The sequence below is a fragment of the Dryobates pubescens genome, chromosome 18, assembly GCF_014839835.1.
Source record: "Dryobates pubescens isolate bDryPub1 chromosome 18, bDryPub1.pri, whole genome shotgun sequence".
Taxonomy (NCBI): domain Eukaryota; kingdom Metazoa; phylum Chordata; class Aves; order Piciformes; family Picidae; genus Dryobates; species Dryobates pubescens.
The window spans coordinates 12,647,538-12,663,032 of record NC_071629.1 but is presented as its reverse complement, the minus strand read 5'-3'; the positions used below and the strand labels follow the sequence as shown (position 1 = coordinate 12,663,032).

Below are 15,495 nucleotides of genomic sequence, written 5' to 3'. Positions count from 1 at the left end.
CAAAACTTGTAAAGAAACCTTGGTGGCTTTTTTTTTTCTTTCCCCCTGCCCATTCTTTCTCCATCAGCTACTGACTACTCCTGTGCCGCAGCCATAACTTGCGCCCAGCAATCAACGGGTGCTCTCTGCAGCAGTATCCACTGAAGGCCAAGCCCCGCTGCTTAGCTCTTCAGATCCAGCCAGCTACCCTGCAGAGAAAAAAACTCAGACCTATAGAAACATTGACTATTCTGAAAAAAAACCCCAAGCAAATCACCACCAAAACCCAACAGATAAAATCTCTGCTCCTGCCAAAGCCAACCTTGGCCCCCTCGGCAGGCCCTTCTCAGCATCAGGCAGGACTGATGACACAGTAGCTGCAGAAGCTTCTGCAAACTGCCCAGCTGTGCTTGCTCAGACTAAACAGCAGACGACAACGCAGTGCTGGACAAGGCTCAGGCGCAGGCCAGCTTGAGTTCCTGTTCATGAGCTTTGGTTTAGCTTTGTTTTGTATTTATTTTGCATCAAGCAAGTTAAAAAAAAACATTTCCAACAAGTTACAGTGGCCACAGCCATCCCCCTGAAGCCAGATACCTTTTGGACTCACTGAGCTATTCCAGCTCCCATGCTGTCACCCTGTTCCCAGCATTAGGTCACTGGCAGTTGCACACAGGACTTGTTTTGCTGGTGCAGAAATGCTTAACTCGTCATTTCATTGTGCGCAACAAAGGCAGGCGGCTGCTGCCCTAGGGAGGGCAAAGGGAGGGATCTTTAGAGCCCAGTGGGAGCTCATTATTACAAACTGAAGAAAAAAATGGCAAGAGAAATCAGGAGGTGTTTGCAGCTGCCTTTCCTGTCCTCGCTGATGCTCTGAAAAAGGAGAAAAGCAGCCTGTGGTCTATTTAGCCCCACGTGCAGCTTAGTGCAGCAGCAGGCACCTACCTGTTGCTCATGTACTACATCAGATCTCAATGTTTGTCTGTACAGCCAAAGATGGAACAAACAGGAAAGGTATGGCTGAGCCAAGCCTGGGTACTTACCTGTGACTGGGAGTAAGGATTTGCCTATCCCTGCAGCTGTCACTCCTGCACCCTGCTGTGCTGTCCTGCCAGTTACTGGTACTCACAGACTCAGACATGCTGACTCACAGTCCCTGTTGCATTCCACTCAGCATGCAGCAGCTACACTTCCCATCTGCTGCTCTAACTGACTTTTTTCACCCCCTCTGCCCCCAGTTAAGGGAGGGAAACATAATAAAATACCATGCATCAGACTTCTGACCTTCTCCCACAAAGAAAGATGCACAAAAACAGGTGTTTGCCACAACTGCTTAGTTTCACTATTTTAATATCATGAAATAAAAGTACAAAAAATTTACAGGTATATTGTTTCTTACATGAAGGTCGAACAGTTAAGATTTGCATTTATTTTGCAGCAAAACCTGTATTCTGTCACAGAATGTGAACATTAGCCACTGACATCACCACTGAGCATTTCATTTTAGAAAGGAACTGCGGAGGTAAAAGGCAACAATCTTGCAAGGCTTCATGAGAACCTAAAAAATAGTCCCACTGTTAACACCAGAAGTCGTGCTTCAGTAAACCATCCTCACCCAAGACAGATTTCACCACCTGGGAGGCTCAGTGTTAAGACATTGGAACTGGACATCTTGTCTAAGGGATGGTATATAGGGGGCTGTTGTTTACAGGCTGCCAGTGTTTGGATGTCCTTGTTCAACCCATCTGCAAAACTAAGCAAGGTGTGCACATGTATGAAAAAGAACAGGGGGAGATCACCTGCAGTTGACATAACTTGTGCTGTTTACTTCTCTGAAGACAAGTCACAAACTGTGGTATGTAAAGTGCTGAGAGTTCAGTGACAGGCAGTTAACTAATCAATAACTATTAAAAACAGGTTTATCCAAAGTGGATATCCAGGAATGCTTGCAGGCTGATGCTGCCAATTAACTGACTGAAACAAAATCCAAGACTTCACTGCCTGTTTTGTTTCCTAGAACATTACAGCTGTGTGTCTTCCCAGCCCAAGCTGACGTTAACTCCATCAGCTGTACACAGAGATGAAAAACAAACCCCTGCATCACCTCGACCCACTACCATGTCAGACTCCATTTCATACATGCCCCTCAACTTTTCAGACAAGCTTTCAGACAGAAATTTTTTTATGCCAGACTGGTCTGATCAAAATACTATGTCCTCTGCTGGACTGTGTGGTGCCTTTTCAAATAATTCATTTCATGAAGCATGCATGAAACCAAATTTTGAGGTTACAAATAAATAAAATGGTGCTCACCATTAGTTTTTATGTATTTTACCATTTACTGAAATGCTTGAAGTAGCTCAGTCCCTTAAGAATGAACTTTGGGGGTGTTTAAATAAAAAATAATTGGAAATTGAAACCACATTTGAAGTTGGCAAAACTATGCTTTGTTTTTGGAAGGGTCTTGCTTGTTTCTTCTCTTTACATCCCAGTTATAAACTCTAGCCATATCTGAGGGTGTGGAGTTAAGGAAACAGCTTGTGCATTCAAGAAAGAGAAAGACATGACCCAAGAGTAAAGCAGGTTATACAGCTGGCCACACCTGACTTACCTCTAACACTCAATATAGAAACTGTTTAATGAAAGAGCTGACTTGCTGCAAAGCCTTAACACCCAGGAATTCTGGTAGCTGCTAGTAAGTGCAGCACTTAACAGCATTTATTAAAATCCTCTGAACATCCAACAGAGAAACACAATTTCAGTTTTACTTACAGCTACTCTCTTCATTTCAGTCAACCTGCCTTTATTAGCTGTCTATTCCAGGCACCCACAGCTTCCTGCAACACAGCGATAGTATCAACTTGGACATATGACTTCTTGTGCCTTCATTTACTGTATCTAATGCCTCAGCTGATGGCTACCATCATCATTAAAATAGTTTTAAGGTATTTAAAAAAAACCCTGCACCCTCGAGGTGGTTGGTGAAGAAAAAAGAGTAAGATAAAGCCTAAGCAAGCCTCAAGCTTGTGGAAGGAGGGCTTCTGCTGCTTAGAAAACATTGCGGCTGAATCGGGTACCATCAGCAATAGTCCAGAGAACATTCATTCACTCTAGAAGGAAAGGAAGAGTTGCTTTGCTTTGGCATGGCCACCTGGCCATCAACCCACAGCCCTGATCCATACTTTCAGCTCATTCCCAGTCTAGCTTTGCAGTCATGCAGGAGGTTTCAGGGGGACCCAATCACAATGACAAGCTCTGCTCCATCTAACACACAGGTCTGGAAATAGTGTGTCCTATTTCACTGCTAAAAACAGGCACGTTACTGGAGCGCTACCGAATTTTCAGGGCAGGCAGCCTAAGATAAAAACATGTCAGCAAATTGTTCATTACCTGAATGCTGGCTCTTCCCTTGTAAATCAGAAAAAGGATACTGACTTCTGTAGTGGTAAACTGATCTCTAAGAAAGTCCAGGTCTTCCTCTAGAAGATCAAGGTTTCTTGTGGCTGTTGACAAATTCTTCTCTAACAGAGCTTGAGCTTCATCAATATCATATTCAAGCATCACATTGGCCTAAAGAAAGAAAGATTAAGGAAAGCTTTTACTCTTGCATTGTAAGGAATGAGCCATAGCAGGCTTATTCCAGGCTGCTATTTGTCACTTATTCGCATTAACAAAAAGGCTGTCCTGACAGGCCAAGACAAGAAGATTCAGGATGGGCAAGGTCAGAACCCACTGGAGGCTTCCACCACTTCAGTAACTGGGGAATAAATCCCTCTAGTGACTTAAAAGAAGTTTTCTTCCTACAGCTAAGCAACAATAGCTTTCCCTGTGGACTGTGTTCAGCCTTTCAGGCATCAGCATCTCATCTTCTCCATAATTGAAAAGCAAGAAACTTCCCGTTTCTTAGCAGCACCTTTTAAGTGCTACACAACTCCAGAACTTCTGTTGCGTTCAAGACTGACCTTAGGATCTCTGTGTGGCACACTGACAAACAACCCAAAGGCACTCCTCATTAACAACTGTTACAGTATTTAAAGACACAACATGTATAAAGTCCTACCCTACACTGTGGTGGTTTTTCATCTACAAACCTTTACTTCAGTAAGAAGCTGCCATGTGAAGAGATAAAAGAGCAGTATCAAGTGAAGATGCAGCAATGAAACTTTGTCCACTCAAGAACTGTGCACTGAGCAGAGCCACATACTACTACTAGACATAATCCCAGGGAATGCTATGCAAAGCTGCAAGAGTGAGATACAGCAATGTCCTTGTCAATTAACTGGAAGACATCCATTTCCCAGCACCAGTAACAGGCACCACTGTGTGTGCAGACTGTGAGCAACAAGGAGGACAAAGGCAGAAGGCCAAGAACACCTACATGTAACAACCTGTTTGTGGCATTTCATTGTAGCTTTTCTGTGTGAACCACCAATAGGATGAACGTTCTGTAATACTCTGTTAACCAAATAACCTGGGATGCTCCATGGAAGCTAACCTTTGTGAATTCTGCACTGTTTCCTAAAAGCAACAGGTACCAGACAAATCTTCTCTTTTTATGACAGAAAATAAGTGGGAGAGCTTGGGAGTAACAGTCTGGATGCTGCTCCTGTCAATGTTTCTGTCCTAACCAAGTGGTTTGGTTTGGCAGCCAGAGCAGGAATTTGGGACCATCCAGGATTTAGAAGTCTCAGAGGAAACACTAAGAGGTTATCTCCACATACAAGGAAGCCTCTGAAGAGAAGATATCCCAGCCTGATATGGCTTAAGTACTTAGGAACCTGTGGTTTGAGCTCTGATCCCAGCAGTATTTAGCAAATTCCACTCCAGCTGTTGGCAGGTACCTGTAAGTAACAGAAATCCCACCATCCCCACAAAGGTGCAGGACAAGGGAAAGCACGATGCTAAATACCAATAACGTAGAGAAGATGGGAAGCTACTTGCTAAACCTCAGTTATTTTGTTGGGCACATTCCCATCCTAGGCAATGCTGGATGATAGTAAGTTGAACCATGAAGTGAGAGAACTGATAAGGAAATGAATATGCTTTTTGGAAAGAACAATCCAGCAAAATTACAATTCCCTGAAGTCTTAATGTCCAGGCACCAAATGAAATCAAATGTGGAACCTTCACTAATGAGTTGAAATGATCTAATTTGTCCTGCTGACAGGACAAAGCTCCACTCTTCATACATCAACAGACCATGGCCACTAGAAGTGCATATGAGACAGCAACAGACTCTGTCTTTTATAGGCCTTTTTTAAGTTATTGAAACAGTTTCAGAGAAAGTTCCATTTTACTTACCCCCAACCACAAACAAACTTTATCTGTAGGAGGAACTGAAGCTTTGCAGTAGAGATTATCTGCCAATAAAAATCTGGTTTCCATGGGATTTGTGGAATCCTTAAGACAAATGATAAAACTTAAAATTGCTATTTTAAGTGGAAACTTATGTCAAAGACATAGAAGTTACAGTAAAGAGCACACTTTCCTGCTTTTTAATCATTGATACAGTGTTCACTTTGGTAGACCTCTACATGACTTCACCATTATACTCAAAGCTCCAACAACAAAGCATTTAAAGAAAGATATTTAAAAGCAGTATAGAAATCTTTCTAAGGAACAGAGATAAAGTCAAAGCTTAGCTGCAGTCTATACATTACTAGAGGTGAAGTTTGCATTAAACATTAACTTTTTGGAACTAGCTTTCAAAAAGTACTACATACCTTTAAAAACAATTCTGTTATTTATAAAGGCATATTAAGTGTGCTCTCCAAAACATTTCTTGCAATCTGTTCTGTTAGGGTGGAAAGGCAGTTAGCTTTTCTCATACTCATTAGATAGTCAAAATAATTTACCTTTTTCTTCTGCATGTGTTTTAAAATTTCTAATGTCTGTTTAATTTCAGGAATCTGACTTTTTAGCCTGTGAATTAACAACAGTCATCATTTATTATTTTACAGAGACACAAAGTTTCCTAAACAAGTGATCAGTTTTATTACACAATGCAAACTCCATTTTACAACTTGAAACTCTTTAACAGCTTTCCAGGATGACAACTGAAAGGTAGGGCATGTAGAGGCATCTCAGCTACCTGCCTCTCACCGTAGCGAGGGTCATGGTTTTCTGAAGCACAGCAATAGAGCTTCCAAACTAGAACAAACATGCATTAACAGTAATAGATACCTGTTTGCTAAAATGGTGTTCTCCTGCATATTTCTGATCTCCCCAGAGGAGAGGGAAACCTCAACAGAAACACAGAGGAAAAACTGCTGCAGGTAAAGTAAGTGTTTCTTCTGAGGTCCACAAACTGTTCTAGGGAAACAGTTTAGAGCTGCCAGATTTGGCACTGTTACAAGCTCTCTGCAGAGTCCAGCCCCTGCAGCAGCCCAGCAGAGATACTGGGATCCCCACTGCCCTTCCAGCCACCCTCCTCTGCCACCAGCACACTCAGCAGCAGCTGCCACAGCAGGTCTCTGGCTGGCAGCAGTGAGGGGTATTTGCTCACAAAAGATTTAATCTAAGTAAAACACTATTTTAAGATTTGATTTCAGCTTTTAAAATGTGCTTCTTGCCTAGCTTCAGCTCCAGACTGAAGCTACTGAAGAGAGATGAGGTTACTAAGCCAACAGTTACATGCTTGGTACAGTAGTTGTTTGACAACAATGTATTTTTCTGTACACTAGGCTGACAAGATTAAGAGACTACAGCAGTATTTTTTGCCTTAAAGGCTAAGGACCAATTCAGTAATGCCATCAATTCTTCTGTGTGTTGTTATTAGGAAGAGGAAAGACAAAAAGCTGGACTTCCCTCAAAGTACTGCAAATACTACCTCTCCTAACATCACTTTTTACTTCTTGGGACAGTAACAAGAAGCTAGACTTGGGTTTTACAAAATCAGAACTGTGCTAAGCATTTCTCAATTCTGCAAAGATTATGACTTACCTCCTTTTCTTTTGAGCAAGATTAAGTTCCAAAAATTTATACTTCTGATACTGCTCATCCAACTTCTTAAGAACTACATCTGCTGTCTCATTTCCAGGCTGTTTCATAAAAGAATCTACATCTTCCTTTAAGGGGAGAAAGAAACCCTCAATGTTAGAAGAGTTTTACAGAAATCCTAGACACAGTCATGCTATCATCTTACTGCAGCTAAGTCCAGAGGCAGGGTTGATATGTAAACAAACTTGGGGTTTGCCTGGAGTCAACAAAATCATTTTGTTTCCTTTCTCAGTCACCTTTGCACTTCTCCATCCCTCCTTTTTTTTCCTTTTTCCAGAACTATAGGTGAAAGGATTATCTCATAACCATATTTGCCAGTACCTTGCTGGTGGTGGTTTCAGTCCTGGCCAATGTAAACTGGGGATGGATACGCTCAGATCACAGCTAAATTTTGCTTTCCTGTCTGTAATGCAAGGAAAATGCTTCTCTGTGGCTAATCAGATTATGAACTACTTAGGGTGAAACTGATGAAGGGAAAGAATCACAGCCAGATCAAGCATGTTGTGGCAGAGAAAAAGACAAAGGTGGGGGGGGAGAACTGTGGTATCTGCTCAAGCAGGCTTTGTGGTAGTGAACAGCTTGTCTTCAAAAGCTGCTTTGGTAGTCAGCAGGAAGCACTATAAATCTCTAAAGGACAATTGCAGGCAGTCCTACCATCATCTGGACAAGTAGCCAGCAAAGACAGGCCTTAACAGGCAAGGATGCTGACCTCTGCAAATACCTCTGTCAGACTCCCAGGAAGCAGTTCATCTGCTGCAGGAAACATTCTCAGCCTCCTGAAAGGCACATCAGGCCAGAGAGCAGCCATGCATTTCTGACCTCAACAAGTTACCTGTGTAAATTCAAGATGACCACAATTCTGTCCTTATTTGTCTCTCTAGCTCTGTAAAATCTGTCAGAAGCCTACCACAGGCCTCTTCAGCTTCACATCAGAAAAAAACCTGTAATACATTGCTAAAGTAGTATCAGACATATCTGGTTCCCTTCACTGGGGCTCCTAAGCTCTCTTGGCTAAAGCAGCTTAAAGTTATTATGAACTTACTGAACTTAATAAGCAGTCACCCACCTTCTTCACCCCTAAGGAAATCTGCAGTAGAACTCCACAAGAGACTTCAGTAGGCAGCATGATCTAGGTGGTGCAACAGAACTCAAGAGACCTCATTTCAAACTAACTGCCCAAGGAACGCCATAAGCAACCTCACCAACACAGGACGAGAAGCATTGCTGCCTCCTGATGAGGCCTGTAGAGAAGATTTAACCCAAAGAAACAAGGATTAGATTCAGCCAAGTGTTGTAGAAGTGAGGCCTGAGGATACTCTGAAATGAAACTCCCTCTTGTGGAAGCTATTCTGCTCAGGCACATCACCCAAGACAGAAAGACAAAGCAGGTGGGCAACAATTCACCTCACACACTGCCTGGCACCCCATCTCTGCCTCAGCTAACGTCTGCTTCTACAGATGGACAAGGCACAACCCAAGTCCTCCTGAAATGAAGATGCTGAGAATCAAGGGGCTCTGTATACTGGTGATGTCTTCCCACTACATAATGCCCCAGTGCAAGGCAGGCTCAGATTCACTACCCAGCTTTTCCAGCTGCATCTTCCAAGCCTCCCTGGTTGGGATTTTGGCCCATCTTACCCACCTACAAGGCTGAGACACGGTCAGTTATTTGAACTTGAACAGAACAGCTTTGTAGCAGAGTCAGGTGACAATGCTGTGAGGATTCCCGCTTCATGGTGGGTCATGCAGCATCTTGACTGCAGATTCTGCAAGGACCTGCCAAAACTTATCTCTGTCTTTTTAGGAAGAAAATTGACTGGCAAAATACCTTTGTTGCACATTGCAAAGGTAACACAATCTTTGCAAGCCACAAGCCAAGCCACGTGAACACCCTTTAGAAGCCCTGAAATACGGCAGGATACCACATTCCCACTGGGCCTTATGTTCATCTTTTGAGTGATGATCCAAATAAAGAGCTGCAGGCATTCACTCTGCATCTGTGGAGAGCTACCATTGCCTACATGCAGAGAACATGACAAAAGAGAGACAGTTTCTGATTTGCATCCTCTGTCCTCTCACTCAGGAAGGCATCTTATTTGGATACATCTGGAAGAGCTCCGAAGAAAACAGAGTTGAAAGTTCTATTTGGAGTGGTTTTTTAATCTTCAGTAAACCCCTGAGTTAGTCCTTTATGTCACATGAAATCTGGAAAGGCACAAGAATCCAGAGCCTGTGAAAAAGTATCTGCTATAACCTGTTTGAAGAGCCTGTGTTGAGCCAAGAAAACATCCTCGACCGAGGCCAAGATTCGCAGCAAGACCACCCATGTAGCACGTGGCGGGGGAATGCGGATAAAGACTTACTGATCACTTATCACTACAGACCACAATGGTTTTGAAATGGAAATCTGTTTCCTGAAGAAAAAGCCTGCAATAAAAAACATCCTGAAGACACAAAGTATTTCCACTTTGTGAAGCAGACCAGCATTAAAAACTTCCTAGCACGTACTTATTTCCAACAGAAGTGTGTTCAAGTACTCCAAGATCATCATCACGCAGCTCTTCTGCAGAGACAGCTGTATTTGATTAGAGCACCTTAGAAAACTTCAGTGGGCTTCAGACCCACACATAAGGTTATGAAGAACTGAACAAAAGCCCACAGCTAAAGCTGCAACTCGGAGAACTCCCAGGTCTCTTGGTACAGCACTGAGATACTTCAGACACAAGCATCAAAAGGGAACAATGTGGAACCAAACAAACTGTATCAACAGCTACCAGCAGGAACATGAGAGATGTGACAGACACCTTCAAAGCATTTGATGAGGTTGGTTATCTCCCGTTCCCTGCCAGGATGGCCACCCCCACTGCAGTCAGCACAGACCAAAAGTTCCCCTGTCATGGTTCTCATTGGGCAGCTGAACCCATGGCCCTTTCCTTGAGCTTTGGCCTACATCAGTCTCCCGTAATGAGGCAAAAGGAAGTTAGCCACTAGCAGCAAGGGTTTTACATCCCAGGAAGATTGGCCAGACTCCAAAAACTGACAAAACACCTTGAAGAAAAAGTAGGATGGGGATGCACTGAAAGCAAGTGTCCTGTACCTGTTTGTCCAGGACCTATGACCAAGTAAGACACACAGATAAACACAAGCGCTACACCTACAAATACCAAAATAAAAATCAAATCAATTTATTTCTGTAAGGGCTGCCACACCTCAGCAGTCTAAACAGCTATGCCAAAAGTATCAAGTCATGAAAGTCTCAAGTTCCAGAAAAATCTCTGTAATAAAGCAGCATAATAAACAAGGCCTTCAGGACAAAGATCCGATATTTCAAGATGACACCAAAGCAACCAGGTACAGCCAGTCTGATCAATACTTACTGATCAAACAAAGTAGCAATCAAGATGGCATACCAAGAGATAGCTTATAGCAGAAAATGAACAACAGACAATTTTGACATTACATCACTGTGTAAGTTGATTAATTCTCCTCTCAACGAGTCAACAGAATTATTAAATGCTTAGTAAATTACTTTTTAAAGTTAAACAAGTTCAGCCTGTTTTCCAAAAGAGACACATTTGTTGGTTTTCAAGAAGTTAGGAACCCTGGTTAGACACAACAGGCACTTCTGAGTGACTGTGATCAACAGTCAAGAACCAGATTATGAGATAAAGAGGCAGGGAAAGGTCCCAGGAATGTGGTACGGCGTCATCTGAGATGACGCGACAACGTTGTGCCGTGTGCAGGAGGAACCGCCGTAAGTAACTTAGCATGTGGAGGTTCATTCATAACACGCTCCTCAGTGGCATCTGAGTTGGCCAGGGAGATAATACGGTAACGCCGAAAATGGGGATTTGAGTTTAATGTAAAGCGTGTTAGTGACACCAAGAGAGAATCCAAATTAAGAAATTCACCCCGTGAAAAACCTCAAGACTAAGACACACCCTGCCTCCCTGGGGCACAGGACCCCGCCTGCTTTGTAGGCAAGTGAAGCGCTTCTGCACGGGGCTGTCTCAGATCGAGATCACCGGCCGGGACCAGGAGACAAACCCGCGGCGCTGGGCGCGGGCGGCCCAGGGAAGCAGCGGGAGGGAAGGGGTGGGCGCCGCAGTTCTCCCGCCCTAACGGGGCCGGGCTGGCAGCCCCAGAGCCCAGCGGGGCGGACCGTGAGGGGCAGCCCCGCCGCCTTGCCCGCCGCCCGCGCTTCCTCAGGCACCGCCCGCCCGCCAGGCCGCGGCCCCACTGCAGGTGCCGCCTCACGGAGGCCGGGCCCGGCTGCCGGAGCGCAGTCCCTTCCCCCCTCTACAATCCCCCGCCGGGTCGCAGAGCAGCCCGGCTGGTGGAGCCATTGACTCACCACGAAGATTGCCTCGGGGATGCCAAGAGGACCACGCTTCTCGCCCGCCGCCGCCTCGCCGCACCCCTTCTCGCTGCTGGTGGCCGCCGCCATCTTGGGGAACCGACGGTGCGTGCGCGGCCTTCGCCGGGACGCCAGACTCGTGCGTCATCACGTCAGCGCCGAGCGCCCCTCCACCCATTGGCTGTCCGGATCCCAGTGACGCGATGACGCGCGTGACGAGGTGAGAGGGCGTGGCCCGGCAGGGGCCGTCCCAGCGCCCCGCTCATTGGTGGGCTGGGGCAGGGGATGGGCCAGGCGGGGAGAGGCTCCGGGCAGCGCCGCGCCTTCTGCCGGAGGGATCGGGCAGGTCCTGGGCCGGTCCTGGAACCCGACCTGGAACCCGACCTGCCGTGGCATGAGTTCCTGACCCTTCTCGGCAGGAAGAAAGCGAGGCGGGGAAATACCTACTGCCGGCAAAAGAGGAGGGCCTGTTTTTTAGAAGCACCGGATCTGCTTTTCCCTTGTTCTAGCACAGCTCATGTAAAACACGAAAAGCAGACGTATAAAAAAAAAGCAAGCAAGGGAACAGGAGTATCTATTTATTCACTTCCACATCTCTAAAGCATCAGAAATAAAGCTGACCCGGTCTCTACGTTTCCATTTCTACCACCCAGTTTCCTCGTGCTCTTAGAACTGCATGAGGACTGAGTCAGTTTACTGAAATCCCATCAGGGACTGAGAGTGGGGCTTGAGGCACAGTAATGTGAAATAGGCTCAGGTCCTGTCCCCACACTCCTCTGCTGCCTCCTGTTCTGTAACTGACACAAAGCTAATAGTTGCCAGTCACAGAGCAAGAAGTGGATGGATGTAATTCAAAACGAACGTCTACAGCTACAGGAATTAAAATAAAACAAACATACAAACAAAAAAGCCAAAAAAGCAGCAGCTATTAAAAATAGTGGTCCTCAAGCCCTCCAATTTAAAAATGAGAAGCCTCTGCGTAAGACAGAGCTCATGAGCATGTTCTTCCCAAGTGCTGAAACAGTGACTAGTTAAGAGAATCAAAGTTCAAGCTAGCTCAATCAAAACTGAAACACGTTCCCAAAACCCAAGAGTGGGCACCTGCATGCTGTCAAGGGATGCTCATCAGCAATAAACACTCCACAATTAAAACATTTTCATGTTGTTGATGTCTGAGCTTGAGCCTCTTTACACGGCAACACAAGGATCCATGAAAGCAACCTTTACACGTCCTGGATTACAGCAATTCCACAGGTACAAAACTATGCCTATGACAAGACCAAGTAGCTATGTCAGTTAAGACCTATTTGCTGTTTGAACACAGTGAGACATCTCAGGAGAGCACCCACAAGTCACTCTCCTGTGATATGAACAGCTTTATGTCTTCCCTCCCTTGCCCCTCACTTGAGTCCAATTACCCTGCAGAGGAAAAACTAGTCACTGCTTCCCACAGGAAAACTGGATCAGAGGTGTGATAGCACCAAGAACCTGAATAAGACATGATAAAAATACATGTACCTTACATGCAAATGCAGAGGAAAAAACCACAGCCTCATTCAGCTGCTGTTATTTGTACCACAGAAAGCTTTAGACAACACATTACGGAATGACCACACACACACCTTGCATGTGCCAAAGTTTATTTTTATCCAAAACTTATTTCATCAAATAATTGGATATGAGCAGTTCTTAAAAAACAAACAGTTTGTGTATTAACAAATTGTGAAGTTCCACAATTAAAATATCAACACAGCCAGTCTTGTGCTTAGGCTTCTTTTTAAAAAATTATTAATTCATAGAACATAACCCCTCAAAAATTTTCCAGTTTGTGGCTAGTATATTCATTCTGTATTCTTATAAAATGAAGGAACTCACGTAAAGGAACAGCTGTACAAGAATACACCTGGAAAAAAAAGCCTGAGCAACCTAAATTATAGTAGCTCCTTTTAAATAAATATCCAATAAAAGGCACAAACCTGTTATGGGGAAAAAAAACATAACATACAAAACCAGACCTATTAAATAAATACAGTGTGGGTTGGGGTGAGGGAAATCTGTTCCAGCACCTATTTTGTCATTGCTCCAAGATGAAATTCCAGCCAAACATTTGGTAAAGGATTAAACTTAATCACAAGGATACACGTCTGAGAGATACTAAACGATCTGATGTTACAATTCCTGTTGTAACTATACCGGTTATTACAATCTCTTTAAGTAAATGATCATGAGGATCTGCATGAAGTCGTGGTGCGGTAATGTATATACCAATGACAAGTCAGATACAGCTTCAGAGTCGTAACAACAGGGTTTCCTAGCTATCCATAATGTATAAATGATAACATGTACAGTTCCCATTGCTCAAAAATAGAATCTTTTAAAATGGAAATAAATGACTGATACACAGTGCCTTTAGATGCTGTCCTTACAATACAAACTACCCAAAACAAAGTTTTCCTTTTTATGTACAAATTCAGCACTGATCCACAGTGCATACTACTCTAATGTAACCCCACCCACCCTGCCAGACATCAAAAAATCCAGATGGGGATACACCCTGTATTCAATCACATAGTCAGAAGTTTCCTTGTTTGTTGTTTGCATTTTGCTTTTAAAGTTTTTAAAACAAAAGTCCATTTGTTACTTTCACCTACAAGTATTCCACCACTATGTGCACAAAACAGATTTCTCCAGTACATCTCCAAAATTTAAAAAAAAAAAAAAAAATCAAATGTAAAAATCATTGACTTCTTGTAGGCAAAGTCAAACTGTATCTAAAGAACAGTAGAAAACCCCAGGTATTCAAAAAGAGGTACACGTTCAAGTCCAGCAGGCCTAACATGATCGACCTTTCCAAATCCCCCCCAGAAGTTTTCGTATGGTGTGTCCCATGATAGACAGCCTCCCTGTAGCAGCATGAAGTCCCAACAGTTGGGCTTGAATGACCCTCTAGAACACATTAATGCACAATGCACAGCGTACTTCAAGTCTTCCTCCTCTTCAGCCAAACGTGGAGTTACCTGCTTTCTTACATTTTCAGAACAGGATTCTGATCAAATGAGTTCGAAGGAAACGAAAGGGCAAGACATCTATATACATCTCTCTTCAGTGTTTTACTTGTCACAACTACCATTTGCAACTCTTGTTCTTCAAGAACAACCTTTGTCTTCAAAGTGGTTTTTGGAGAATAAGTTCTGAGCGATAAAAGCCTTGAAAGTATCCTGAAGTCCTTGCTTTTCACTTCTGTTGTAGGAATGGTTATTTAACACACAGAACTCTGCCATTTTAAACGTTTCAGTAAGCGCACAAAGCAAGGGGTGGCAAAAAGTGCTCCTGTGCACTTCTGTGCAGAGAGGTGTGTAAAGCAATCTTTTCCTCATAAGGGTAATTCTGACGGCTGTGTTCTAATGTATCAAACACTTGGAACAGGTCTAAAAGGAAGGTAGCTTGTAAAGGTTTTAGGATGTACTTTGTGGCTGTTTCTCCTTTTTTAATACTATATAAACTGCTATCAGACAGCTTTGCTACAAGAAAGCCTACCAAAGAACCATTAAAAAATCCAGAGCAAGTCACAAATACTGCAAACTATACCTGGTACTAAATACATTTCTGAGCCAAGTACATTCCAGATATTCAGAATGCTCTGCAATGAAATTGTAACAAATACATACGGCTTGCTAGACATTTATTTGCATATTTTATTACTGCTTACTACTCATACAAATCAGTATGAGGAAGAGACCTAACAGCTTACAGTGCTATTAGCTGCCTGACTGCAGCACTGTCAGCTCTGTCATTAATGCCCAGACAGTTACTGCTACAGGTACCGGTCTAATCTGAACTCAAGACTTCTCAATGCTAAATAAATTGATAGAATTCATGGTTTCTTAAATAAACACAGGCTCAACACAATGACCCATTCTAAAATGGCATCTATTCTCTCATCAGGTGGAGGTAACTACAGGCACTGAAGAACTCATTGGCTTAAAACTGTACAGTTGTTCAACCCAATAAAGGTGGATTAAAGCTTGAAGCCCTTTGTAATTCAAAGGTGGACATGAAATTGCTGAACACCAGTCCAAATTATTGTTTCTTTTTTTTTAATTTGGAAATTCTATGTTTTAACTTTCTGCTTCCTAGGAAGTTAGTGGTTACAGATGCCAAGG

The 15,495-nt window shown here is 43.5% G+C and overlaps 1 protein-coding gene across 1 annotated transcript; it reads right to left on the bottom strand.

Annotated features, from left to right (window-relative positions):
* Positions 1-1,192: 1,192 nt before the first annotated feature.
* VBP1 (VHL binding protein 1) lies at positions 1,193-11,472 on the bottom strand. The gene is made up of 6 exons (XM_054169413.1): positions 11,330-11,472; positions 6,919-7,043; positions 5,832-5,898; positions 5,278-5,376; positions 3,408-3,546; positions 1,193-2,487 (listed from the first exon to the last, which is right to left on the bottom strand). The coding sequence occupies exons 1-6, from the start codon at positions 11,420-11,422 to the stop codon at positions 2,417-2,419; spliced, it is 594 nt and encodes a 197-aa protein (XP_054025388.1). The 5' UTR covers positions 11,423-11,472; the 3' UTR covers positions 1,193-2,416.
* Positions 11,473-15,495: the final 4,023 nt, after the last annotated feature.